At 40.2% G+C, this 27,320-nt stretch overlaps 1 protein-coding gene across 4 annotated transcripts in view; it reads right to left on the bottom strand.

Annotated features, from left to right (window-relative positions):
• The window catches only part of CDK14 (cyclin dependent kinase 14), a 562,452-nt gene that overhangs the window by 64,396 nt on the left and 470,736 nt on the right, over positions 1 to 27,320 (bottom strand). For all 4 annotated transcript variants that reach the window (XM_053655083.1, XM_053655082.1, XM_053655085.1 and 1 more), the window contains 2 exons: positions 27,029 to 27,168; positions 20,074 to 20,217 (listed from right to left, as the gene is read on the bottom strand). In XM_053655083.1, coding sequence (XP_053511058.1) covers positions 20,102 to 20,217; positions 27,029 to 27,168 — 256 coding nt within the window. In that variant the 3' untranslated portion in view covers positions 20,074 to 20,101. The remainder of the gene's footprint in view (positions 1 to 20,073; positions 20,218 to 27,028; positions 27,169 to 27,320) is intronic.

The following is a 27,320-nucleotide window of genomic DNA, read 5'->3' as shown; positions in this document are numbered from 1 at the left end:
TCACAAGTGAAGGCTTACCTTGGGGGGGATGTGCGCATGTGCCTGTGGTGCACACGGTGCCTATAGTTAACTTCCTGAATCTGTAAATACGTTCTTGGAAAGTTAATTAAATTTTCCTTTTAGATAAATATTAACATCCAAAGTCCAGTCTCTTCTAAACATTTTATCTTTTCAACATAGCCTATACATAGTACTGTTTCCCTGGAAAACGAGGCATTTAATCAGCATGGAAAGTGCAGTAACACAAACAACTGTTTCAATCTGTCAGACACCAGGGACAGACAGTAGGGTTCATTTCAGAAAACAGATTGGCCCCCAGCGGCCTGACCTTCCTGGTGGGAAAGAGAACACAGCGCTGTGCTTGACAAGCTCAGCAACAAAGAGATATATTCAGGTCCCCCCAATTCAGACATGCTTCTCACAGGGAAAAATGCAAAGCAGGAAAAAGAAACACACCCTTTCCAGCAAAGCGGAGTTTACTCAGATCAGAGACAAGCAGCTCAACCATGACTAAAAAATAATGCACTCAGGATAAGAAAGTAGCAGGCACATTTTAGCCACTCATTTGTAACTTCAGAAAGCTCTCATTTGGCCATTGGGAATGTCTTAGCTTCCAACTTCACTTGTGACCCGTAGTCACTGGCATCACAACATCAGTGGAAACCCAAAAATATGATTACCATGATAAAAAGTTTTCCTAATTCACCAATGAAGAGGGCATAACTTTTCTCTCAGAAGCTGGCTCATGTTAATTTCAAAGTATTTTTTCTCTTTCTTTTTACATGTTGCAGGTTTTGCCTTTATTTTGAAACTCAGATGGACACTTCCATGTCTTTTAGACTGAAGACGAACAGATTTTTAATTACTTATTTTTATTTTGAATTTGTAAGGATTGTTCATGAAAATCTCCAAATGTGTTAAAAATTCAGGAAAAGGACCAACAATAACAAAAAAAATGATAAAGCAATATTCTTTAAGAAATCTTATGCTAAGTCAGTTGCTATGTATAAATACATGCATTTTTTTCTAATCTCCAAAGTCAAGTTTTATTATATATCCTGCTTCATCAGCTACCAGCTATGTTTAGTTTGTATGTTTTCAATTCCACACATAACATGTTAAGATACCCTATCTTTTGAAGCATTAAGCTCCATCCATGTGGAAGATCATAAATTTATAAGGCACTCACAACTGCCCACAGTATCCTTATAAACAAGCTCACTGCTATATTTAACACTCAGATTCTGTGTTTTTAGTACATACTTTCCCAAAGTATAAGGATTATGGGTACTTAGGCTCCAACCAACTAGTGAAGTTGAAATGAGTCGTGATTTCTGGCCCTTTACTATGTAAGCAGGTATTTAGAGATCTACATTTTCACTATAAATGTGTAGATTATTAGAAAAACTTGTGGTGAAGAGTGGAGTGTCATTGTTTAGGAAAAAAAGGCACAGTTTTGAAAATTGGACGCAGACCTGAAGCATGAGCTCACGTTACCAGATAAAACAGAAGGTTGGTGGTGGTCAGAACACTTGTACTGCTTAGTGATGCAAATAGTCTGCCTCAACGTTAGACTTAAACACTTCAATTGCAAACACTCTGTAAGGAAATAGGGCAAAAATGATCCAAGCCAATCAAAAACTGCTTGTTATCTGCCATATTATTTTGAGCCATCTTATTTCCGGGCCATTACATTATGGCCTCTTTGAGCTGTCAAAGGAAAACACAAGTGTGGGTTGGCTTTTCCTTGTTTTCTAGCCTGCAACACTTTTATGCTACAACTTACTCAGTCTGGCCAGGAAAGACATCCTTGGAACTTCAGAGTATTTTGTGCAAGAACAAAAGGTGCTTGGGTTCAGTTTGCAACACCAGTCATTTTTACCGAACAAATTCCCTTCTTTGGTGCTGGCAAAGGAGGATACTTTGAGCCCTTTGGGTTTAGAAGATCTTCAAACACGCAATAGTGTGCAAACAGCCCTCAAGAACATAACTTTAGTAGAACAACGTCAAGGCTGAGACCAAGGCTTTGAGAAAGGCCCCTTCAAGCAGATTTCCTTCTGCTCTTCACCCTGAACAAAGCCTGCCTGACAATACTTGAAATCTCCTTCTTTCTTTGGGTTAAACCCCCTTTGCAGGAAAGGTATGCAAATGCTATCCGTGGCTCCCTCATCCGAGGCTACTCTCACCCAGCTATCTTTTCTCTGGCTCTCCCAGACCATCCAGTGCCTGACACAATGACCAGCCTTCTAGTTCAACATCCTTCACAGCTCTGACAAACTCCCTGGGTTTAAAAAGGGGGCTCATTTAGTTGTAATTAACTATTCCTTGCGTATTTCCTAAGGGATGGTAATTGTGCTAAAAGCCCACAAGTGAAGCATTCCTTCCATTTCTTATTTAAATCTTCCCCCCCCAGCAGTCTTCCTCTCTCTGCCTTGTTTTCACCTCCCAGCAAATACACATGTTTTGCTTTTCTTTTTGATCCTCTCTGGTAACATTTCAAGTCAAGAAATGGATTGAAGGTGGAAATTGGAAAATGCAAAAAAAAAAAGTTCAGAAAGCAAAGCTTTCTGAACAGTGAAGTACCATGGAAAGTCATAAAGGAAGTGGAAACATTGTTTTTGTGACACAGATATATAAATACAAATTTATATGTTTGAAAATTATTTATGTAAAATGACCACATACTGAGCTGGTTTCAGGTCTCAAATATGTTTGTGCAAACACACAATATAACAATTTTGCAAACTCATTTTCTTCACATACATCTTCTTTTCAAAATTCATTTGTACCCTGCGTTACAAATAAAAAAGGTACAAATAAATGGAAATGACTTTTGTCTCACCAGCCTCTCTCCCTTATCCTTCAGCTGTGGACAAGACAGAGGTAAGGGTAAGGATCTTAATTTCTGACCTCATGCAAATCTTTCAGGTCCTGGCAGGTGGGTAGTGGACCACTGAGGGTTGTATTAAGTTCTCGTAGGCAGACTAACACCTACCGTGATCAGGAGATATTTGGGGGTGTGGGGAGATAATAAAGAAATTATTTACCTTGAAGACTTTTCATCAGCCATGAGCTCTTGAGCTATAGTTAAATGGATCAAACTGGGAAACGGTCATGGCTTTCTTGCAGTGCAGTCTTTGGGAAAATGTATTGAGATAAGCAGTAGGTGAAGGAAAAATCTGGAGTCTCAAATTCTTATCTGATGTGCTTACTCTAGCTCTTCTATTTGCTTTGGGTTAAATTATGGCTTCATGTTGTTCCTTAATCATTTGGACATTGCTATTTCCAGTGTTAATGTACCAGCATTTCTTAGTATTAAGACAAATACTTTAAATGTTAAATTATGAAATGCTCTGTGGTTGTAAATAAGTTTGTTGGCTTGGTCTTTGGTTCTTCATCATATACTACTATTTACAGAGGAAAGTCTAGTAATGAGACAGCATCAAAAAACTTGGACTTGCCCAGGCCGGTGTGGCTTAGTTGTTTGAAGCATCGTCCTCTATACCAATAGGCTGGTGGTTCGATTCTCCATCAGGGCACATGCCTGGGACATAAGTTCGATCCCTAGTTGGGGTGAGTATGGGAGGCAACCAATCAGTGTTTCTCTCTCTCTTCCCTCCTTCCTCTCCCTCTAAAATCAATAAATATATTTAAAAAAACCAAACTCAAACCCATCTAAGGCAGTCTGAGGTTGGAATTACAGTGAGAAACTACTCTGGCTATAAAACTAAATAATTATTAACTTTATTAAATATACAATAAAATTGTAAAAACCATTTTTTCTGCTAACACAGATATTTAACAGTTTAATGTATTTCCTTTGTCATTTTTCTTTACATACATGTTTTATATGTATGAGTGAATATTATACTTTTTTCATATTATTACATATATTTCTCCTTGTTATTTGCTTCAGACTGCAATTTTTGGTTGCATAATATCTAACTAGTTTGGTATACTTTAATGTACTTAAAAACTCCTTTTAAAAATATTTAAGTCATCAATTCTAAATAATTTATGTTTAATCTGTCTATGTTATTTTAACATTTTTTATTTGTCACTATCAGCACTATCATCAAAAAAGTTATTAAATATTAGGTGTCTAATTGGTTAGACACAAAAAATTGGTTAGACACATTTTAAGATCTTCAAATACTTAAAAGTTTGTTTGTATTTAGGCAAAATGGGCATAAAAACTGGAGTTAATTCTTATAGATACTTATGAATTTCCTCATGAAAAAACTTTTGTACACCTACTGAGTGCTAAGCACATTACAAGCACGATCATGAACATACTAAATTCTTTAACATTTCTTTCAACTTTAAAAACTGTCTTACATTTTTATCCCTGAGAAATCAGTTATCTCACTTGTTAGTTTTGCATTTCTCCTAAATGTTGTCAATATATCTTAATATGTGAAATACTATATATTCACAAAAATTAAATTAAATGGGTCATTATTCATTTTACAAATAGGATATGAACAGAGAAAACATATTCTTTTAACTAAAATGAAGAATTTGTGCATAACTTTTCAAGAAGTAGATTATATGCATGTTGAAAAAATGTATGTAGAGAAGCCATTCCCAGAATAGATTCACATAACTTCAGGGCTAGGGGATGAACAGGTTTCAGCTAAAGAGAAGGGCAAATGTTGGTTTAATTTCTAATATTCTAATACTATGTTAGATACAAGTGTGAATAAAATTTTATGCATTTTCTTTACTTACTTTCAAGACATGATCAACTATAATCAGATGTTCCAAGAAAAAAAATCACATCTTCTTTGAAGGTTGTTATATGATCCTTAAAGAATCTTCCAACTTTAAGATGTGTGACCGTCCTGTGCCTGACCAGGAGGTCATGTATGTTTCCCCACAGGCAACGGCATTAAAATCCAAACTCCTTAGCATGTCATTCTGGACCTTCCACGAAGTAGCTTCAATGGCTTTTTCAGTCCCGTCTCTTTTCACTCCCCCTGCCCGTGTGCTGTAGCTTTACACACACTCCCTGAGATGCTCTGTGACATGGCTTTGCTTCCAGTGTTTCCTCTGCTTGAAAACACACTTCTTTTCCTCATTTATGCCCATGGAAAACCTAATTCCTTCTTTTGCTCAAAATCTCTTCTTTTGTGAAACATTTTCAAGAATATCTAGAGTACTACTTCAAGAAAATGAAAAATTAATTTTTACCTCATTTGTCCTCCCATATAGATTCATGCAAACTTCTGCTGTAGCCAGTCCTAAAATTTAAATGTTCATATCTGTCTCTCTAAATTGTGCCTTCCAGAAGCAAAAAACAAAAAAACACCCACAAACAATTCCATTATAAAGTGCACCAAAAACCCAAAGAGACACTTATCCAAAGAGGACATACAGATGGTCAGATAAACATATGAAAACATGCTCAACATCACTAATCGGCAGAGAAATGAACATTAAAACCATAGTGAGATACCACATCATACCTGCCAGAATGGCTATCATCAGTAAATCAACAAATTACAAGTGCTGGCGAGAATGTGGAGAAAAGAGGTGACCTGATGGTGGGAATGCAGACTGGTGCAGCCACTGTGGAAAACAGTATGGAGGTTCATCAAAAAATTAAAAATGAAACCGCCTTATGACCCAGCAATCCCATTTCTGGCTCCTATATATAGCCAAAAAAAGCCAAAACAGTAATTTGACAGACTATATATACCCCCATGTTTATTGCAGTATTATTTATAATAGCCAAGCTATGGAAGCAACCCAAGTGCCCACTGTGACAGCATGAACAAACCTAGAGGGTATTGTGCTAAGTAAAATATCAGCCAGAGAAAGATGAATACCATATGATTTGACTTACATGTGGAATCTGAAGAACAATATAAATAAGCAAGAAAACAAACAAAAAAACCAGACTCAAAGATACAAAGAACAGACTGATAGCTACCAGAGGGGAGGTGGGTTGGGGACTGGGTGAAAAATGTGAAGGGATTGAGAAGTACAGATCGGTAGTTACCAAACAGTCGCGGGGGTGTAAAGTACAGCATAGAACATATAGTCAGCAGTATTGTAACAACTGTGTCAGGTGCTAGGTGGGTACTGGGAATGTTGGGGGAACACTTTATAAAATACAGATTGTCTAACTGCTGTGCTGTACACCTGAAACTAATACAATATAATATCGAATGTAAGCTGCAACTGAAAAAATTAAAAGTTAAAAAAATTGTGTGAAGCTAGACACTCTCTTACTCACTGCTGCCTAAAATAACACCCATCTAATGGCTACTCAGAAACTGCTTGCTGGGAGGACAGAAGATTTTTGTATGGTGAGTTTGTTGGCTATTCACTAATTCCAACAACATCTAAAAATACTTAATGGGCATAAATTATGTTCCATACTAGGAGATGGAGATATAATAGTGAAATGGGGACAAGACAGTAAACAAATTCCTGTTTTTGAGACTGGATTCTGGTAAGGACGACAGATTCCTGACAGGGGACTTTGATATGGAAAAGCAGAAGCTCTGGCTTTGTTCCCAACATGTATGAAATAGCCACACATTTATTCATGTTCACAAAATATATTTCACCCTCTGTCAGGCATCTTGCTAATCTACCACTGATCCTGAGTCACAGGCTGGAACATCTCAGGATTCTTAACTCGGACACTCTCCTCTCGTCTGTGAACTCCTCTCTTCCATTTCTGACAATTTTCAGCCATTTCAGAGTCATTTCTCTGTCTCTCTTCTGAATCTCTCTTCACCAGGTGGCTCTGTTCTCAGTTCAGTAACTCATCTTGAATTCCTTCCATCTGATTGAGAACCCATCCCAGAACTTCTGCCTCTCTGATTTTACTTTCTGGATATCATGTGGTCTGTGGAACTGCAACTAGTGATCAAAGTCAACATGACCAGTGATAGGTCATGTGGGTGTCATGTACTTCCTGACATGATGTCATGAGCATTTCATCTTGGTGGGATTCTTCTCCAAAACCCATAACCCCATCTAACCATGAAAACATCATAAGGAATATTGTATAAAATACTTGAACAGTACTCTTCAAAAGCTTCAAGGTCATGGAGAAAAAGGGAAGATCGGGAAACTAGCACAGACCAGAGGAGACTAAGGAGACTTTATGATAAATGCAGTGTGGTACCCTGGACGGGGTCCTGCGGTAGAAGGAGGACACGAGTGTGAAAACAGGTGAACTACAAATAAAGTAGTAGTTTAGTTAATTTCGTAAATTGATAAATGTACCATGGTTGTGGGTTGTAAAGACTGTTAATACTAAAAGTTGGTGAAGTGTATAGCTTTCTACAAGTATTTCGAAACAAAGAGTTAAAAAAAACCCACAACCCTGATCTGAATGCTACTCATGCTGGGTAAGAAGTGTCAGTTAGCAACCCCACAATGCACCCTGATTTCCAGAAGCTACTGTCTAGTAAGTGGGCAGAGGAAAACCTGAGTCCCTTCTGAAAGAAACTGAATTTACACTGTCTGATCAAGGTGCTGTACTGAAAGTCCTCCTGAGTCCTATAAGCCAGCTATGAAAATGGCCTGACGATTTAGTGTTTTACAATCAGAGCCTCTCCAGGCAAGGTCAAATCTAATGCACATAAAAAGGGGAAAGTTACAGCCCAAACAACTAATATATAGCAAAGGTCTTTTAAGACTTGGTCTACTAACCATCAAGAGCATCGTAAATGGCACTCTACTGTAGGTATTTGTGTGAACACAAGAACAGAGAGTTTACCCACTATACCCTCAGAGAAACTGAGATATTCAATCAGATGAATAGAACCGGAATAATTTTATATAGTCAAAAACTTCAGTGAAGTCATTTATATATGGAGAAAAAAATGTTACCCACATAATTAGCATGTTAGAGTTAACGCTTAGCCCTAGTAATGCAAGGCAGTGGTTCTCACACTTTCTGGTTTTAAGGACCCTTGATATTTTAAAAACTATAAAGGATTCACAAAGAACTTTTGTTTACGTGGGTTATAGCTATTGATATTTACCATATTTATAATCAAAATTGATTATTTAAAATATTTATTAATTCATTAAAAATACATCCATTACATGTTAATATAAAAACACTGTTCAACTACAAAGAACTATATTTTCCAAACACAATTAGTGAGAGGGGTGGCACTGCCTGAGTACGGAAATCTTTTTAATGTCTGCTGAATGGAGAAGAGCGAGATTCGCTATCCGCTTCAGCGCTTAATCTGTTCTATGATACGTTGTTTTGGGTGAAGCAACGGAAGGAAATATGGCCTCTCACAGATATGTAGTTGGAAAAGAAAGAAGTGTTTTACTAGCTCTTTTCAGCTGACTGTAGATATTCATTCTTCTTTTACATTATAGTAGCCCTTGGGGAGTGGTGGTTTCTTTAGGGTTAGTTGCACTTGGGAAGTCTGAAACCATGTCGCTGAATTCTTCAAGGTCTGTTACTTTAAAACTTCTTGGTTAATTTTACAATTTTAGTAAGTATTTTATTCATACAATGATTTTTCTAAATCATGCACTGGCCCTTTGGAAAACCCTGGTTCAATGAGTTATGCGGATCTTTCAAGTGCTGACACATTTCACTACATAATATCCAAAAATCCCACTTGCTTGTATCACCATCCATCTCACTTGAAAAGTGTTTGGGAAACTGTCAAGCTCAGAGTACCAAACACAGTTTTGTAGAATTTTCCCAAACTCTAATATTCTATTGAAAGCTTTAATTCTATCATTGGCAGTAAATACTATGAGTTGTTTTCCTCAGATGACAGGCTCAATTTTTATTATTTTTAAGAAAATGTCTGCCAAATACCCCAGTTTGAACACCCACATTTCTCTGTCAGTCATTCTTTCAAGCTGAAGACCATGTTTCAGGAAATAAAAGGGCTTGCTCACCTTGCAACTCAAATACCTGCACCAGAGCTTTTCCTGAGACAGCCTTAGCGACTGCGGAGGTGGTTTATACACACTTCCCATTGAGTCACACCGAACTCCAAAAACCATTTACTCAAAGGGAGAGACTAACAAAATTAATGATTTTTACCTCTTCATCAAGAACAGTATGAAGTGAAACTGGCTTTTACAAACAACTAGCATTGTGAGGCGGTAAAGGAAACAGTACCTAGGAGTACAGTTTGGTGTCGCCGCCTCGATTCAGGCCAAGGCGCCAGCGGCTTTCCCCACCAAGCTTTGCACCCTCTGGGCAGATGTCAACACAGTGCAAAAGGCAAAGAACATCTTAGTATTATCAGGAAAACAAGTATCGACCCCATGGAGTCTCTGAGAATCCCCAGGTACACTGAGAACTCATATAGAGGACAATTACAAGGATGTCATTTCTTTAGAATCTAGGGACCTTATCTAGGGGAACCCACAAATCTGAAGGTGAAATTTAAACAACAGGGTCAGTCAATCCATTTGGAGGAAAGACTCATCACTGGGAATGATAAATACACGAATGTCAATATGTACCAGATACTATTTTAATGAACGGAGAGGGGGTTAACTGAGAAGAATTCGAGATTAGTGGAGAGGATGGCCCGGTGGAGGGCAGGGAACGGAGAAAGAGGCAGGTAGTGAGCGGAGACAGGCGCTAACACCGCCCTCCACCTGCGGCTCCCAATGCAGGACACCTGTGGCTTGCCCATTTGGGATGTAAGGACATTTTACTTAAAACTAGTTTGAAACTGCGAAATCCACTTGGACCCGACTTAGACCCAAATCTCTTACTTGAAAATTCTTCACAATGTTTTCTCTTAAAATAGTTGATTTATTCATTTTTCTAATAAATCTGTCAGTTATGAATAAATTGAGTTACTGTAGAAGGATCAAAAAAATCTTAACTGTAGACAAACCATTTCAAACGCTATTTCATAATTTTTTTCCAAAGGTCAGCTTTTGGACCACACAATAAAACTCCCAAACGAGGGAACGAGTGCATTCATGCTGATGTTTAGATTTTTAGATTTGACAAACCTAACACAGTATATCTTGACAGCTATATTCAGTAGCTTAATGCTAAGCTTTTTATGCTGGCCACGGGACAGAATGAATTTCCCAGCAGTGTGTTGACTAGGAGGTCTTCAGATTCCTGTTCACTTACGGCAGCAGTTGGAGGCTGCTTGATAACACAAGCTTTAGCTATTTCATGTCTGCCTCATAAACTGTCTCAATATTTAAGAGAAAGGAGAGAACGTCAAGGCAAAGACATTTTGAAAATCTGTCTAAACCAAAACCTAGATGCTAAGTAAACATCCTTTAGTGCTCAACCAGAAAGATGTATAGCCATGGCGTTTGTGGCTTAACAAACGAAGACCTCCATGTGAAAGATAAATGATATCATAAAAGTTTCTTATCAAAAGAAACAACATTTTCTGTTGGAATATATGCAGAAAAAGGCTTTACACTAAAGCCCATTTAACATACTGTAAGAATACTGGAACCTTTACATCTGGAGTTTAATTTGAGTACATACCAGGCATACTATTTTTTGTTTTGCCAGTACATACTCCTTTTATAAATTGCAGATTAATTTTCCCTGTTAGTACATCTCTGTAGCTTCCTTTCATTGGTAGATATGGCTGCTGTCATTTGCTAAATTTATGGTAAAATATCAAATCCTAGATGAACTGACTGACAACTAGGAAGTCATGAAATTGGAGAGCTTCCCCCCTTTTAAAAAACCAAATCAAAATTTTAGCATTGTACCCAAATATGATACAGCCATATTCTAAACTATACATATATATTTTAACGTGGATTGGATCTAAACCTCCCGAAGAATCTGTGTAAGAATCAGGAAGCCCGGGTTTGACTGATGTAGCCTAGCTCACCACAGCCCTTTTAAATTCAGTATGCAACTGAGCTAGTCTTCCACACCAGCAGAGGGAAAAAAAATCCCTCTTATTTTCTAAAGTTGCCCATCTCTGTTTCTCTTGAATTGCCACATCGCCCAGATAAAACATTTGAGAGTATGTCAGCTTTAATTAATGTAACATGACCTGATCATTTCCACAGTTGAGAATAAAGAAGTTTGCATTCTATAAATCCAAAGCTCAACCTGGAGATTATGCTAAGTGGCTTCATTCATAGTCCACACTTCTCTGCTCATGTCAGAAGGACAGCATTTGTCCCCTCTAGTGATAAACAAATTATACATGAAATCAATTCCACTTCACAATCATTTTTCCTATTGGGTATTATCTTTCCTCCTCTGCTCCCTCCAGTTAAGCCCGCATCCTGTAACTTGCTAATGAGCTGGGGGCCTTCTGTTCCAGGTGCCACCCCCTGCCTCGAAGTCATGACATTTCCCATTTCGAATGCTGCTGGCATTTTTCGACAGCTCCTGCTAACTAGCCTTTTTGACCTGCACTAAGAGGAACTCATCTGATCGAATCCTCTAACCTGCCAATCATTCCAGCAAATGATCTTCACAGTCACTCCCAAGGCAGGAATGAAAAAAAAAAAAAAGGAAATTCGAGTGAGAGAATGAGGGAGTGGGCAAGCGGCTGCCTCTGCAGCTACCTAATGAGAATACTTTAAGTCTCTGAGGCAGCTGAAATACTGAAAAACTGATGGGAAAATTAGGACACAACTGAATGTCTGGCTCTGTAATTACTGATTTCTTTCCATCCTGAGATCATTTTGAGAGCAACACCTCTGAGATGTGCCAGTTTCTGAAGAACACAAGAACACCCTACCTGATGTAGAGAAAATAGATTTATTTCTCCTGCCACTATCAGTATGCAATTCTCATAATCCCACTCTGTCAAACATCATCCTTTGCAGAATTAATTATGTGCTATAAGCTTGTTAAGTGTGCATTTGTAAACTAGGGGTGATTATTGTGGTTGCCACAATGAAAGAAAGACCTCCTTCCCCCACCCCCACCCTTGGGCATGTTTTAAATGTTACCATCATTCAGGGGGTGTTGATTTTTGCTCATTTACATAAAAGAAACAGGTAATGGTAGAACCTGGCACTGGGCTCAAGAACAACTGCACACTGAACACAGGATAATCTGGGCACTGTTAATTAATGGAGGTAAAACATATTTTTTTCCTTCCAGATTTTTTTTACTCTGTGCACAGAGTAATTCAGTTACCTTAGGAAAAAAGATCCAGTACCCAGGTCTTTGACAATGGACCACAATTCTAGGTATCTTAACGTAAAATAGATGTGTTGACCAAGGAATGATATAATATAATTAATCCTTATACCATTGTATGTAATAATGTAAAATAAACACTGTACATGATTTAATTGCACATGATAATCACACATCTTTCCTCATTTATAGTAATTAGGCCAGTAGCCCCATTTACAGTAATAATTATATGTAATTGAGGGCCTTTCACTAATTGCATTGAAAATGATAATCCAGAGCAATTAAAAATCCAAGAGCACTGTACATAATGCAAACTACATTAAAAATGGTAATAATTTAAAGGGGAAAAAATTCACCCAAGTATGGGAGTTAATAGCCACAGTATTTGATTTCACACTTGGTATACATGGTGATATTTCTCAGGAGTAAAATTTCCATCCATTTCTTCTACGTTTGTATTGTTTTCTGTTTGAGACCTTGTGCATTATATTTCCTTAGGTGGAAAAGCAACCCTTTTACAATATATGATATTATCCTAGCAACTGCAGGACTGTTGAAAAATGATTCTGTCTGGCTGTGGGAGTGTCCAGAGTGCGTGTGTTTGCACGCATGTGTGTGCGCTGGTAGAGGAAATAGCTATCCTAAATTCCAAGTGAGACCTGGTAAATTATTCATTTTCATAACTGATTTGATGTTTTTAAAAGCTTTCTTCATAGAAGCATCTCAGAGTATTGCAAACATTTTGTTAAATATACTTGTAATAATTTAGCTAAGATGTTTATCTTTGTTAAGACTTGAAATACATTTGGGTTGTGCTTTTCATTACATCTGCTATCTGTCTAAAATGTTAATGTGTCTAAGAACTCGAATCCCTGGCTTTGGTCCCAAAGCCCCAGTGTGCACTCCTCCTGGTCCCACTCCCCATTTCCACCCAGACAAACCTCCAGTAGGAGGAAGGGCTCAGGAGGAATGACGAGCGTCACGGGACGATGGGAGTATTTCAAGCTTCCTTTTGCCTTCCCTTCCCGACATTATCATTTCGGCACTGCCCTCCATGCATTCAAATGTCATCCCAGACTATCTGCCCGCTTCAACTCAAACAGCCTCCTTTTATGCTCAGACATTTCTTAGGGTCTCCACAGACCACAAAGACTGTTAGGGGGACTCGGGTGCTCTCCTGGTATTAATAATACAATATGGTACGCTTAGGGCAGAGATGATTCCCTCTGTATCCAAAATTTGTGAGACCACACATTAAGTAAAAAGGAAAAATAGCGCACCTGATGACTATCACTACCTGTTACAGTATCTGTGTTTGCTAACTTCGGCACCGTGCAGCCCAGCACTGCAACAGACATCTTGCTTACTAGCCACATCACACACTGTGCCCACTATTTTTATAAGAAAGCTTCCCTCATATTATGCTGCTGGCAAAATAGTCCCAAAGAAATTAATTTGGGTTTTAAAAAGGCAGAGATACAAGGTGCAGTGCTACCCCACCCCCATTTTGAAAGCTCCTTTGACCTAAAACACTGAATCACAAAACACATAGCCAATTTTTGAGCATCTTTGGGCTGATGAACCAGTTTGTGAAGCATCAAACGTTTCTTCTCTTTTAGCCAGTTTACTTTTTAAAATTCTCCATCAGAGAAGGGAAAGAAAGGGCAGAAATTATTATTATTTTTAATTAAAAATATCACTCTGAATTCTTAAGGAAAACTTATTGAAATATTTCAAGGTAATGGAATGTCATGTAAGTTAAAAAGATGGTTTGGCAAAACAACGTATATGTGCACACATTTGTGTGTTTCTGTGAGGAAGAGAGTGAGAGAGAATGAATACAATATAGCAAATTCCATCAAATGCAAACATTTGGGGAAAGTAGATAAAGGGTATCAGGAATTCTTTGTATGATTCTTGCAACTTTTCTATAAATCAGAAATTATGTTGACATTAAAAATGGAATAAATACTTAGAAATGCACTCTGAATGGAGCATGATGCCTATATTCAACTGTATTTTCCTTCTGCTTTGTCACAATCCCGGGATATGATTAAGCAGATTAGACAGTAAAGGCCTCAGAGTCCCTGCAAACCCTACACAGGGTTGGCGGTGATGGTGCAGAGCACAGATCAAGGGTGATTCACAGAAAGGGAGAGAAGGGAGGGAGAAGGGAGAAGAGACGAACTTCCACAGCCTGCTAATTTGTATCTGAGTTTAGAGGAGATAATAGACTCTCCGGGGTAGAGGGGACACAGGAAAGCGGGTGGAGATGGGGCGGGGAATCCAAACAACATGCTAGCCTCTTCTCTGTCAGGTGTTCATACACATTATGCATTTGTGGTGTGAAGCACTGTCAATTTCTGAGTAAGATGTATTTTTTAATCTGCAGCAATGAGGAGTAATGACACAAACCAGGGATCGTTTCAGAGAAAACCTTCGAGGAACACTAAGATTTATTTCCCTCTCTCCCTGTTATTTCCAGAACTAGTCTTGTCAACTACATGAGACAACAGAGAATAAAAATGTAGTTGTTTGATAGAAAAAAATTTGCAGGATCATGCAGAAAATAACAATTCTTGCAGGAAAAAAATCAGAAGACTTCCTGCTACTGAAAGAAAGCTAGATCCACCCTTTGACTTTTTTATAGTGTGATAAATACTAACTGGTGTGTTTATAGTTTAGAAAATGCAACATGGCCTTTAAAGGACTGTCAGACAAAAATATCGCACCATGAGGATGAACACCGGAGTGTCCCTCTGCACTGGGCTGATGTTTTCTTTGCTAGTGGCCAGGCGAGGTACCTTCAGACTCTACAGCTTGCTTCACAGATGCTTCAGAGACTGCTAAGCCCAGAGCCCTCTCCCCAGGGGTCCTGAGGAAAAGGTTGGCCCACCCAGTTCATAGCCCAGCTGACTGAATTGGGGCCCTGCACCTGCCCCGGTGGTGCACACTCCACCAGCAGCTTCTGGGGGAGACACGCAACAACAGCCTTGCCCGACGCCTTGCTCTCTACTTCATGATGATGACCAGACCAGTCAGAACTGCTTCTGCAGACCAACTGAATATAAGGAAAGGAGCTCAGCAACAGACTGCCCCAGAACAAGAGAGACAGAGAGGAACGGCCATAGGCAGGATTCGTGCACAAGCAGAGACGAGTCAGCACAAGCTATGAGAGGAGAAGATGAAAGCAATGTTAGTAGACACAGCAACATGAAAACTGAGCTGCATTAAATGAGAGCAACAGGTGGGTGTTCCCCAGGAGCAGGTAGCAGGGCTGAGGTGGCGGCTGAGCTGGCAGACAAGCTGAAGCCCCTGCTGGATTCTGAGGGGCGTTTTCTGTGCTGGTAGGTGGACTGTCAGCCTGTTCCTCCTCACTTCCCCGAGCAATCTCAACAAAGACCGCTGTGAACTAAGGAAAGCCGACCGCGTCTCCTTCTCCTAAAAGATGCCCAAACCCACTTTCTTGTGGTGTGTCCCGTTCCTGGGGCAAAGTCTTTTCTGTCATTCTCAATCACCAGTCTCTGTTCTCACTTTGCTACCTGCCTCGTTCCTCATCTGAGAGTTTCTCTTCCTCCAACACTTTGAGCTTCTCTTAGGTGGCTATAATCTAGAAGTGACACATGTTTTACGGATTGAATCCGTTTAACTTTCCTGATGCCCCCGTTAACAGGCAGGCAGGAGAAATGCTCTTCACCAGTCGTCCTCTAGCCTGTTTCGTGGCGTTGGAAAGGTCCCCCATTTGTCCCAGCTAATCCAGGTGGCTGCTACTCACCTGTGTCTACTGAGCACCTGGAATGTGCTATTGCTACTGAGGAAACAAAATTGTAATTTAATTTAACTGTAATTAATTAAAAATTAAACAAAAACCCCACATGTGGCTAGTGGTTACCTTACTAGTACAAGTCTATACTATTCTTCCTTTAAAACAAAGGTAGAGTTAGGGTAGATTTTCCTAGTTTGTCTATATCCAGTCCTGACCCAAATAACTGATTATTTTACTTTATAAACACACCATTCTTGGTATTTACTAAATATTTCATATGCAGTTGAGACACTTGTATCAACATGCTTTGGGGGGTCTTTAAAATGCAGATTCATGGACCTCACAAACCTGGATTTTTAAAAATTTTGGCATGCTGAGGCATGTGGGGGCAGCTCTACGGAATGTTCAGCACCAATGCAATGCTGATTTGGAGTTTTCTTTAAAAAAATCTTTACCTTATTTGATCAGAATTCTTAGCAATTTATGCATTCTACTGTTTACCTGGAAGACTACTTTTAGTTAATTATTGCTTGATGACTAAGTCAAGCTGAGAGAGGCTAACACTTTTTTTTTGTTGTCATAAAATGCTTAAATAATGTCGATTAGCAAAGATAATATTCTATAAGGCAAGGGGAAGGTCTCTATAATATGCATGCAGTTAAATTCTTGCACTTGAACCAAGTACAATTTTTTTCATGCACTAGACAGATAGCTGTGTATTTATTACCCATTTAACAAGGTCTGAAGACCAACTGATTCATCAAAAAGAGATGTACCATAATGAGCACATATCATTTCAGAAAAAAATTATAAAGCATCTGTTTAAAAGATTAGAGGCCATTCTTATTTCTTGTCTTCAGCAAAAAGAGAAGTAGCCAGAGCACCCGTGCACTTCCTGTCTGTTTTGAATGGCTGGAAAAGGAAGCTCAACACAGGGCTGTGTTTGCATGTAAGTGATACTAATGGGTGTGGTACTCCACATAGCTTCTAGTCTTCTCCTTGGGGGAGATTTCTATGCACACTTCAGGCCCCCGCAGATGTTAAGGGCGTCTTACCCTTCAATGCTGATTAAAAGAGTGGGGACAATCTGTGAACTCCTGACTCTGTCGTATCTTCGGGGGATAACAAAATGTAGGGGGCACGGTGCTTTCAGTCCTTCCGTGGTACCGATCCCGTGTTTACCTTGGCTGCATGTGGTTTTTCTTTTTATTTAATTTGGTCACAGGACTCAGAAACCAAAATGCTTTCTGCTGCAGTGGAAATGCTTCTCATTATCCAGCTTATGCAAATCCAATTCTCTTAACAAGATAATGAAGTGACCTTAGTATGCAAGTATAGAAACAATTTGGCACTGAAGTGTCATTGGGGAAAAAAATCAGGACCTGAGACACTCCTGTCCATCAGCCCTCCCTCCTTTCAAATCCAGAAGTGATCCCATGCGCTTCCCTCTGCCTCACCTCCCGGGAGAGGCGGCTGGGATGCTCGCCTTTGCCTATGTGGGCCCCAGCCCCTCCCACCGCCCCTCCCACTCTCCTCCCCAATCCTCCTGGACTTTACAAAGAACTGGGACCTCTGAGGACAATTTAAGATGCCACATCCTGCTCTAGACAGTTAATTAATTCATCTACAACAAGATTAAAATCTAGGAAATTCCATGTTTTTCTTTACGAATACCTTTATTTGTGTAGACTTTTTGTCCTGTGTGTGTACAATTTGGTATTCAAGTATTGGTCAGAATAAGCCCTATTGTACAGGATGCATTAGGACAATGTGTAGGCTCTACATATTTATCTCCAAGATGGCTCCCTCTGATTAAAATTCAAAATCCGCACAGAGGAGAAATTAAAATGATTTCTTTTACTGCTGACAGAAAACTCTTAGAGTCCAGCCTCCTTGTAGCTTTTCTGAGAAAAAAATCAGACATTTTCTCAATATAATGTTAAATCAAGGTGAGGTATTTACATTTGTAAGAAAATAACAAAACCAGTAATGATGTTAAAGCTTTACAAGTTGATGTGAAAAAGACAAAACTCATAGAGAAAATATTTGTATCATTGTCAAACAATTCTAGAGGAAGAGCTTCCAACATGCCAACATACCCTTAAATTAGTTTTTAAAATCTACTGCAAGGAAAATGCATTTTAAAAAGGCTTTCAAATACGAACGACTGCAGTTCTGAGCACGTTTTAAAATCTTCTTTCAAATAGTGGTTGAGTCCTTACAGGCGACGCCTCTGTTCTGTGAGTCTGATTTCATTTTACCAGAAGCTGCCCTGACCCCCATTCCAGCAACATCGGACCAGCTAGGCTCAGGTCGCAGAGATCTCCGAAGAGCAGAGAGGAAAGAACACAGCCTTGCCACTGAACTCGTGTTTGCTTGTGTGCATGCATGTTTGAGACAGCAGCCCAGATGAAGTCCACTTTCTGTTTTGTTCTACGGAAGGCTGAAGGATTTATAAAGCCAGGGGCCCCCACTATGGTAATGCAGGTTAAATGCAGGTTACGTTGTGTCCAGCAGGGAAAACTGGCCTGAGGAATGAAGCACCTCACTCATACCAACAAACGATGTGGCAAGTTGACCAGTCCTGGCTGATATTTACTCATCCCATTTTACCTGGGGATCTTCTCTCTGCAGCCATTTGTAACTCATCATCATATTCCCAAGAACCCAGCATTGGCCCCCACACTGAATGCCGGCAAAACCTAAGTCCAAACATAGCTCAGGGCACTGGTATTTCCCCCATAAGACAAGGTGGACAATGTTTCTTTATGGAAAGAAATAATATTTCTTCATCACCCTTACCTAAGGATATATTTTTATTGATTTGAGAGACAGAGAGAGAGAGAAACATCTATCTGTTGCCTCCCATACACACCCTCACTGGGGACTGACTGGGATGGAATCCACAACCTAAGCATGCGTCCCGACCAGGGACTGGACCCAACACCACTGGGTGTACAGGATGGTGCTCCACCCAAACGAGCCATCCAGCCAGGACAAGGTGGACCATTTAATTTGCTCTCTTTGCCAGGCTGACAAATCAGCCTGTTAATTTCTTTTGTACTAAGAGACAGAGGAAAAGAAGGAGGAGCTCCTGCAGTGCTATGTCCATCCTCCAATTTACCTGAATGTCAAATTACTGAGCATGTACATGAGCAAGGAACAAATATGGACTAGCAAAGAAAAAGCTTTCCTCATAAAAAAGTTGATTCCCTATTTGCTTAAGAGGGTCATATATACAAAAAGGTGTGTGTGTGTGTGTGTGTGTGTATATACACACACACACATATATGTGTATATATATACACACGGGGTATATATATGTGTGTGTGTGTATATACACACACACACACACACACACACACACACACACACACTCATACATACATACATACATACATACACAGGGGCACACAATTCCAAAAACCCAGACCTTTCCATCTGTCATAAGGAGGGACACAGCCTTTTCCAAAGCTGCTGTCTTGTGCTCCTGTCTGGGAGGTGTGTGTGGTGACTGGGACAGGCTGATGGGCGTGGAGAGTGCCTTGTTTAGATGCTGCTGCCCATCTGCAGAACAGCAGAGGTCACCCCACCATGGAGGAAAAGGAGGAAAGCTGCACCATGATAAGGTCTGTGCGGGGTCAGAAGCGGGTGGAGCGGCCCACATGGCCCCTGGGCAACACCAGGGAGCATGCGTACTTCCCCAGGGAGGCAGCTGCCATCCACTCAGACTCCCAGACTTCCGGCAGGGCGGGGAGCAGGGCACCGCAGAGTTGCTGACTCTTCAAGAAAAGCCAGAAATCCAGACTTTGTATAAAATCTCCCCAATGTAAAATGAGAGCATCTAATTTAAAAAATTGTGTGGGTCGAACAAAGCAGGTCTGTGGCTCAGATACAGCCCAAGGTTAACCTTTTTCTCTCCTCAACGAAGGATGTGTGAATAGTTAAAATGACTTGCTTACGACTAAATGCTTTGCTCATAACTCTACAAACAAAGCAAAATTTTGGTTGGAATCGGGAAGTGCTGGAAAACATGCAAGTAACCGACCGTACTCTGTCTCAGCAGAGTCTATGAGGGATGCCACAGTGAACACGAGAGACTTGTACGACGGGGAAAAAGGAACCTGAAATACTGCGTTGAAAAGATCTCTTTCATGTCTATTCAGTATCGCTTTCCAAGTAAAGTGGGTCATCTTACCTGTGCTCTCTCGGGAATGCCGTGCTCATCAGTGCTTGCTGTTCGATAGACTTTTCCCATAACTACTGTTTTTCCCAAAGGCCCGCATGCTTTCTCCGGATTCTGGTTGCAATCTTACATTTGGGACGGTAAAAATAGAAGACACTGTGGAGAGAATGAAAGTTACCATTTACATATTTATTGATGTGTTTATAATCTTCTCTTTTTAAAAATGTATACTGAACTGCAGTTTTGGACATCTGGCCCAGGAAACAGTATTGGCCTCTGAAAGTCAAACCCTGGCGAGCCCTGGCTCCTGTGGCCCAGTGGACTGAAAGTCAAGCAATTGCAGCCACAAACACGTGTACGCCGATACAGACACACAGGACAGGACAGTCTGCCTTCCGCACAGAAGCACCACTCAGGTGATAGAAATAACATGCTGCCCTCCCTCCATCCCTCCATCCCTGCATCCTTTCTTCCCTCCTTCCCTTCCTCCTTTTTTCTCTCATTCTCTTTCTCTTTCTGAATTCTCCCTTGATATTTTTTATTGATCCTAAAGAGAGAAGAAGGGGGAGGGAGAGTGGGGAGGGGTGAGGGGGGAGAGAGAGAGAGATATTAGCTGCCTCCTGTATCTGCTCCAACCTGGGATGGAACCTGCAACTTCAGTATATGCTGAACAGGCTGATGGGCCTGTTCAGCATATACTGAAAATCAAACCCACAACCTTTTGGTGAATGAGACAGCACTCCAACCAGTTGAGCCACCCAACCAGGGCTATTTTTTCCTTTCTTTATGCCATACTTTCATTCATTCATTAAAGAAATATTTATCGAGCCCACACTGTTCTAGGACTTCAGAATCCTGCAGTGCATAAATCAGAATGAAAAGAAATCCCTGTTCTTGTAGACTCCATTTGGGGGAGACAGATGAAGACAAACAAATATAAAATACCAACTAGTAGTAAATGTCACAATGAAAAATAAGTCAAGGAAGAGAAGCTGGACATGGAGCTACATTTGAGCAGAAACCCAAAAGAGGCGAGAGGGCAAGCCACGCCCGTCATGAGGAACAGGGAGAGCTAATGTAGAAAAAGGAAGCAGCAGGAGCTGAGTCTCAGGAAGCAAGGAGAAAGGCAGGCAAAACAGCAGTCTATTGTAAACATACAGGTGACAAGTGGGTAAAAAGCTGTGGTACATAAATACAACAGATTATTACTTGGCCGTGAAAAACAAGGAACTCTTACCCTTTGTGACGGCATGGATGGACTTAGAGAACATTATGTTCAGTGAATTAAGCCAGTCAGAGAAAGGCAACTACCATATGATTTCACTTATATGTGGAATCTAATGAGCAAAATAAACTAACAACGAAAAGAGAACTGGCCTCATAGACACAGACAACAGACTGAGAGTTGCCAGAGGGGAGCGTGTTGAGGGACTGGGCAAAAAGGTGAAGGGGCTGAGAAGCACAGACTGGTAGTGACAGGGAAGAAAAGTACAGCCCAGGGAATGGAGTCAGTAACACTGTCCTAACTATGTGTGGCATCAGGTGGGTATTGAAAATATTGGGGAGAACACTTTGTAAAATATATGATTGTCTAACCACTATGCTGGACACCTGAAACCAATACAAAATAAATTGAAAATAAAACAAATTAAAAACGACAGGTGAAAGAAGACAGTGAAAGCAGTGGAGAAGTGAGAAGAGGTGTGATTCTGGATATGTGAGGCCTATCTGGACAAAGACCAGCCACTGTTAATATAACGAGAATGGTTTGTGTGACATCGATATAACCTGGCAGCCAAGGACAGTGGGCTGGAATGTGCATGAGTGAACAATGATGTTGTCACTGTACTAGTCAGTGGGAGCAGTAGACACCATTGAGTGAGCATGTGCACTGTGTGGTCACTGCATTCAAAATGACTGAGCAAGTAGAGCAATAAATCTGCATCAAATTTTGTGTTAAGCTTGAACATTCCTCTGTGGAAACTATTCAGATGATTCAGAACTCTGCAGCTATGGGCAACTGGTGATCGGCAGCTTCATCAAAACAATGTACCTGCTCATGCTTTACATCTCATGCACAGTGTTTTTTTTAAGAAATATCAAATCACCCAGGTGACTCAGCACCCCTATAGCCCATTTTGGCACCCTGCATCTTCTGGCTTTTCTTAAAACTAAGTCACCTTTGAAAGGAAAGACATTTCAGACTGTCAGTGAGATTCAGGAAAATACAAGGGGCAGCTGAAGGCAATTGGGAGAAGTGTGTGAGGTCCCATGGTGCCTACTTTGAAGGGACAGAAGTGTCATTGTCCTATGCACAGTGTTTCTTGTATCTTGTATCTTATTCAGTAAATAACTCTATTTTTCATAGTACATGGCTGGGTACCTACCTTTTGTACAGACCTTGTATTTTGAAGCTAATACCAACAGGGTCTGTGGGGGAAGCGAGTACAGTTGTGACAAAAGAAGGTGTCAGAGAGAACTTCCATTAGCCATTCATTGACAAGGGGAAGACCACAGAAGGAGCAAGTCTTGGGGGAAAGATCAGGAGTTCAGTTTTGGTAATATTAAATTTGAGATGCTCAGTAGATGGCCAAAGAGAGAATCTGAGTAGTCAGTGGGATATGCGATCTTCGGTCAGGGAAGATGGGACTGGAGATATAAATTTGGAAGCTGTCAAAGTATAAGTGATATTTAAATCATGAGAGTGGATGAGATCATCTGAGCTCTAAAAAAGTGAATTATAGATAGAAAGATTTGAGGATTAAGTCCCAGGGCTTTCTACCAGCGAGAGGTCTGGCAGATTAGAAGAAATCCACCAGAACCTGAAACGTAGAAGCAAAAGGAAAACCACGGGAGAGCCCTGTCCTAGAATCCAAGTGAAGGAAACATTACCAAGAGGAGGTGGTGGTCACTTGTGTTAAATTCTGCTGATGGGTCGAGATGAAGGCTGGGGGGGATCCATGGACAGAGACTCTGAAAACAGTGATTTGGGGGTCTTGGGTGTCAAAACCTCGTTGGAAAGAATTCATGAGGGGATAGAAATCTAGCAATTGGAGACAGCAAACATATATGACTTGGGTGTGGTTGTGTTAGTTTTTTAAAGATGACATGGAGGTACGGCTACAGAGTTGCCCGGCTACTCAACAGGAGAGCTGAAGCCAGAATCCAGGGGGTCTGATCCCCAGTTCAGGGCTTTTCACACGGCACCAATTTGTCGACCTTCTTTACGGCAGATCTGAGTTTTGTGAATTAACAAACGAATGTAATAAAATCAAGGACTCTGTGCTATGAAGTGTATTTTGTTCATTTACTTTGACAAGGGTAGTTCAACTTCAATAATTTATGTAACTTGATAGTATACACAGGAGAATGCCCTATGGTGTATTTGGAAAAAGTAATGAATTTCTTCCAAATCAGCCTTCCATTTACTTCCTTGCAATTAAATCTTTGTGAGGAAGTGGGGCAAGGCTGTTGGGGTTTCCAGACAGAGGGAGGATGACAAGGTGCCATCAGAAGTAGCCAGCTTTAACCTTGAGATCCCCAGGTAACTGTACCATTACTCTTGCTCGATAAACTTGTAATTCCCTCCTCACTGGCACACTAATACGTTACTTCTAAGTTTTGGTATTATGTAAACTGGTGAGGTTTTAACGAACAGTACAATAAAGAAAGACACTCTATTGTTACATGTTCTTCCAAAGCAGATAGGAGTTTGGCATAAGTATACGACTTCAATTTTGTATATACCCCATGAACGACTGCAATATTCTATGTAACTGAGACACTCGATTACTTGACACTCTTTTTTCAGGGTCTGATATATTAAAGTGGCCAAGAAGGCTGGGGCCCACTTTAAACTTATTTTTACTCCACTCTTCTTCCTTTCTTACTGGTTTCACTTTCTGCTTGCATCAATGTTTTATTTTTCATGGACATTCTTTTCAAAAAATGCTATGAGCTGTCTTGAAGAATGTAAATGCTCTGGACCAAAATATGTCCTCCAGATTCCTAAGTGGAAGCCTTTAGCCCACAGTGCAATGGTATTTGGAGGTGGGCCTTTGAATAAGAATCACAGCTCCGTGAGGTCATGAGGGCGGGGCTCCCATGAGATTAGTGGTTTTATAACAAGAGGAAGAAAGACCACTCTCTTTCTGCCACAGGAAGATACAGCAAGGTAACTGTCCACAGTCAGGAAGAAAATCTCACCAGGAACCCAATTTGCCGGTACTTTGATCTTGGACTCCCCAGCGCCCAGAACTGTGAGAAATGGTTTGTTGTTTAAGTGCCCCTGCCCCTGCTCCTTCCCACCGTTTATGGTATTTTGTTATAGCAGCCTGGGCCCACAATGCAGTGAGGTTCCTGGAACTGAGGATCTAAACCGTGACCCGGCTGCTAAGACAATCCATTTACTGGTTCTGTGACTCATCTCCCCAGGTGCACCTCCTCCGAGCCTCCTTGAGAAGGAAGCACCACTCCACGGTTGTTTGCCAGGCGGTGGACTTTTATAAGACTCCAACCTGATGTAAAATTGGACGCTAAGAATTTCTAAATATAGTCTGCAGAGTAGTAGGGAGGATAACGGTCACCAAAACTAGTCATCTCACCTAAAAGAACTAGTTCCCAAAGTCTCCGGAGTCTTGGAATTCTTTGTTTTGTAAACGTGTTTACAAGGACTACCACGTTGTTCAAAATGGAAATGAGTCCAGTATTTAACACTGGGATTGTCCTTTCTTGAGACTGGATTTATGCTTCATAATGATTATCTACTAGACACAGAAATAGCATTTCTGTAACTCAAAATTTTTACCAGAGGCATTTAGCAGAATCGTGCTTTAAAAATATAATGATTTTTCATCTTTATTCTCCCCCCTTCAAAAGGTTTCCCTGCTCCTGATGTTTAACGTTATGCAAAGACGTGTTTCTGCCAATGAATATCACCTTGTGGTTATGCTTCTGCAAATAGCCTGCTGTGAGCTGATAAAGGGATTAATGCAGCCAAAATTCTTAATCTGTGAAATTACAAATTAAATTCTCATATTAAAAATACCACCCTGAGGTATTTTTTGTGGTTTTAATTCCCCTCTGGTGTTCTGCATACATTGTGCGTGTTAATGATGGGGACAAGGCCGTCTTCGTTGGCTGCCTGCTACCCAGTGATAATGTGTAGGCATTTACTGACTGATAGGAACTGGATTTATCCACCGGCTGATAAACTAAGTGGCAAGTGGCTAATAAGCCCATATTAACAGAAAAGTACGGCTACAAAATTCAGGATTCATCGCCCATCAAAATCCTGGCTTAACCGCAATCATCAAGTCAGATGGGATTGAGATGTTACTGAGGAGGAGCGGTATAGAATTACAAGTTGTTCTAAAAGGAAAACAAACTGTATGTTTCAGTTTGATGAGCCATAAACTAATAAGCCCATTTGCATCTTCTTTTTAGTATAAAAGGATGTATCACCAAATCATTATTTTTCCATAGGGATTTCATCTTTAATTTTTTAAAATTGGGATAGCAGTTGTAATCGTCAGTGAGTAAACTTTTAGAAAGGAAGTTGGGCTGAATACAAAATGTGTAACGTGAAAAAGGGCTGACAAAGCCTAGGGGAGCAGTGATTACCTATCTCTAGTCACTTTAGGGTAGAAAAAGGACCACATGTTGCCGTGTATAACGTGCTCCCATGTATAATGCACACCCATGTGCTCGTGTGTATGACACATGGGATTATTACACACATGTTTAATGTACACCCTTCTTTTTCATCAGAAATGTGGGCAAAAAAGTGCACATTATACATGGCAAAATATGGGTAATTAGAATTAATTGTAGGATTATAAAAAAAAATTAGGATCGGGATACGCAAGAGTAGTTGTTTCTTTTATGACTTAATTCCAAAATAAAAGGGTTACTGTTGTTGTTAACATGAATCTGATACAACTGGGGGGGGGTCCAAATTCCAAAAGATTAAGGAAATAACTGTGTATGTCCATGGTAAGTGATGTATATCAAAGGATTAATAAGTATATTATAAATATCTATGCATATACGGAGCACATTAATTTTAAGGCGATGGGAATGAGAAGAAATATGTCTACCCAGCACGTGGAAAGAACGTATCACCACTGAACAACAACAATGTTCTTACTGCAACAGTGTTTTGCGAAATTTCACAAGAATTCTGTTTCACACTTTGGAAGAAAGATGAGATCCTCCCAGCCATAAATCCTCCCCCAAATATTTAAAATGTAATTGAAAGAGGCTGTGTAAATATGAACACTTTTGTAAAAGCAAAACAAAAACCCACTCAGGAATGTGTTTTGTTTTAAGAGATCTAGAGAAGACCTGTCTGCATGAACACCAAGAGCGTCGGCAGTTAAAATGAATCATGTCTTCATTTCTTACATGTCAATTCAGTGCGTTAGACAACTGCCAACTCTATTCGTCAGCTCACTGCATAGCAGCCCTTTTTAAGATTATTGTTACAACCAAGATGGTCTCTGAGAATCAAACAGAAATGAATCATTTCTCCTCTGTACTGCAGCCAGTTAAAAAGTACTGTATGCATAAATATGTAAATCATATTTTCCTTTGCCTTTACGACTGCTCAGATCATTTTTTTGGACACACACATAATCAAATACAAAGACTGCAGCTGCAAACTGCACAGCAGAGATAGCAAAGAGGGAATCCATTTTCTTCCTGTGTCTGGTAAGCTGGCGTTTGAATGACAGGATTCCATTAAATACACACACACACACACACACACACACAAGCCCCTTCCCCTATGTGTTCTCTCTCTCAACACACACACATGAATGTACATACACATACACAAACACATAGACAAGCTCATAATCTCACACATGCACATGTAAACATCAATCTCTCTCTACACGTATGTTACACACAGATGCTAAAACGATGTCCTTGCTTTGACTGGATGGTGTGGGTTTGTCCTACTCACTGTCAGTCAGTTCCCATAGCCGTGGGGGCAGGTCACTAAAATACTCGTGGCTCAAGGCAGCCTGTGCCGACAGTCTGTTCTTTGGGGAACATTGTAGGAGCTTGGAGGCCAGATCCTCTGCATGATTCACATAGCTGAGCCTGAAAATATAAGCACAAAGGAGAGAAATCAGACCAAACAGGAAAAGTCACTAAATAAGACATAAGGCTCGCCCAAACGTTCTGGACTTATTTATTCCTGGCCAAGAAAACAAGTTAAATTACCCACTGAAAATAAACAGAAGGTGAATTCA

This window comes from Artibeus jamaicensis, unplaced genomic scaffold (genome assembly GCF_021234435.1).
Source record: "Artibeus jamaicensis isolate MK-2021 breed Jamaican fruit bat unplaced genomic scaffold, CSHL_Jam_final contig_923, whole genome shotgun sequence".
In the NCBI taxonomy this organism is placed as follows: Eukaryota; Metazoa; Chordata; class Mammalia; order Chiroptera; family Phyllostomidae; genus Artibeus; species Artibeus jamaicensis.
This window is presented reverse-complemented; position numbering and strand designations above follow the sequence as displayed.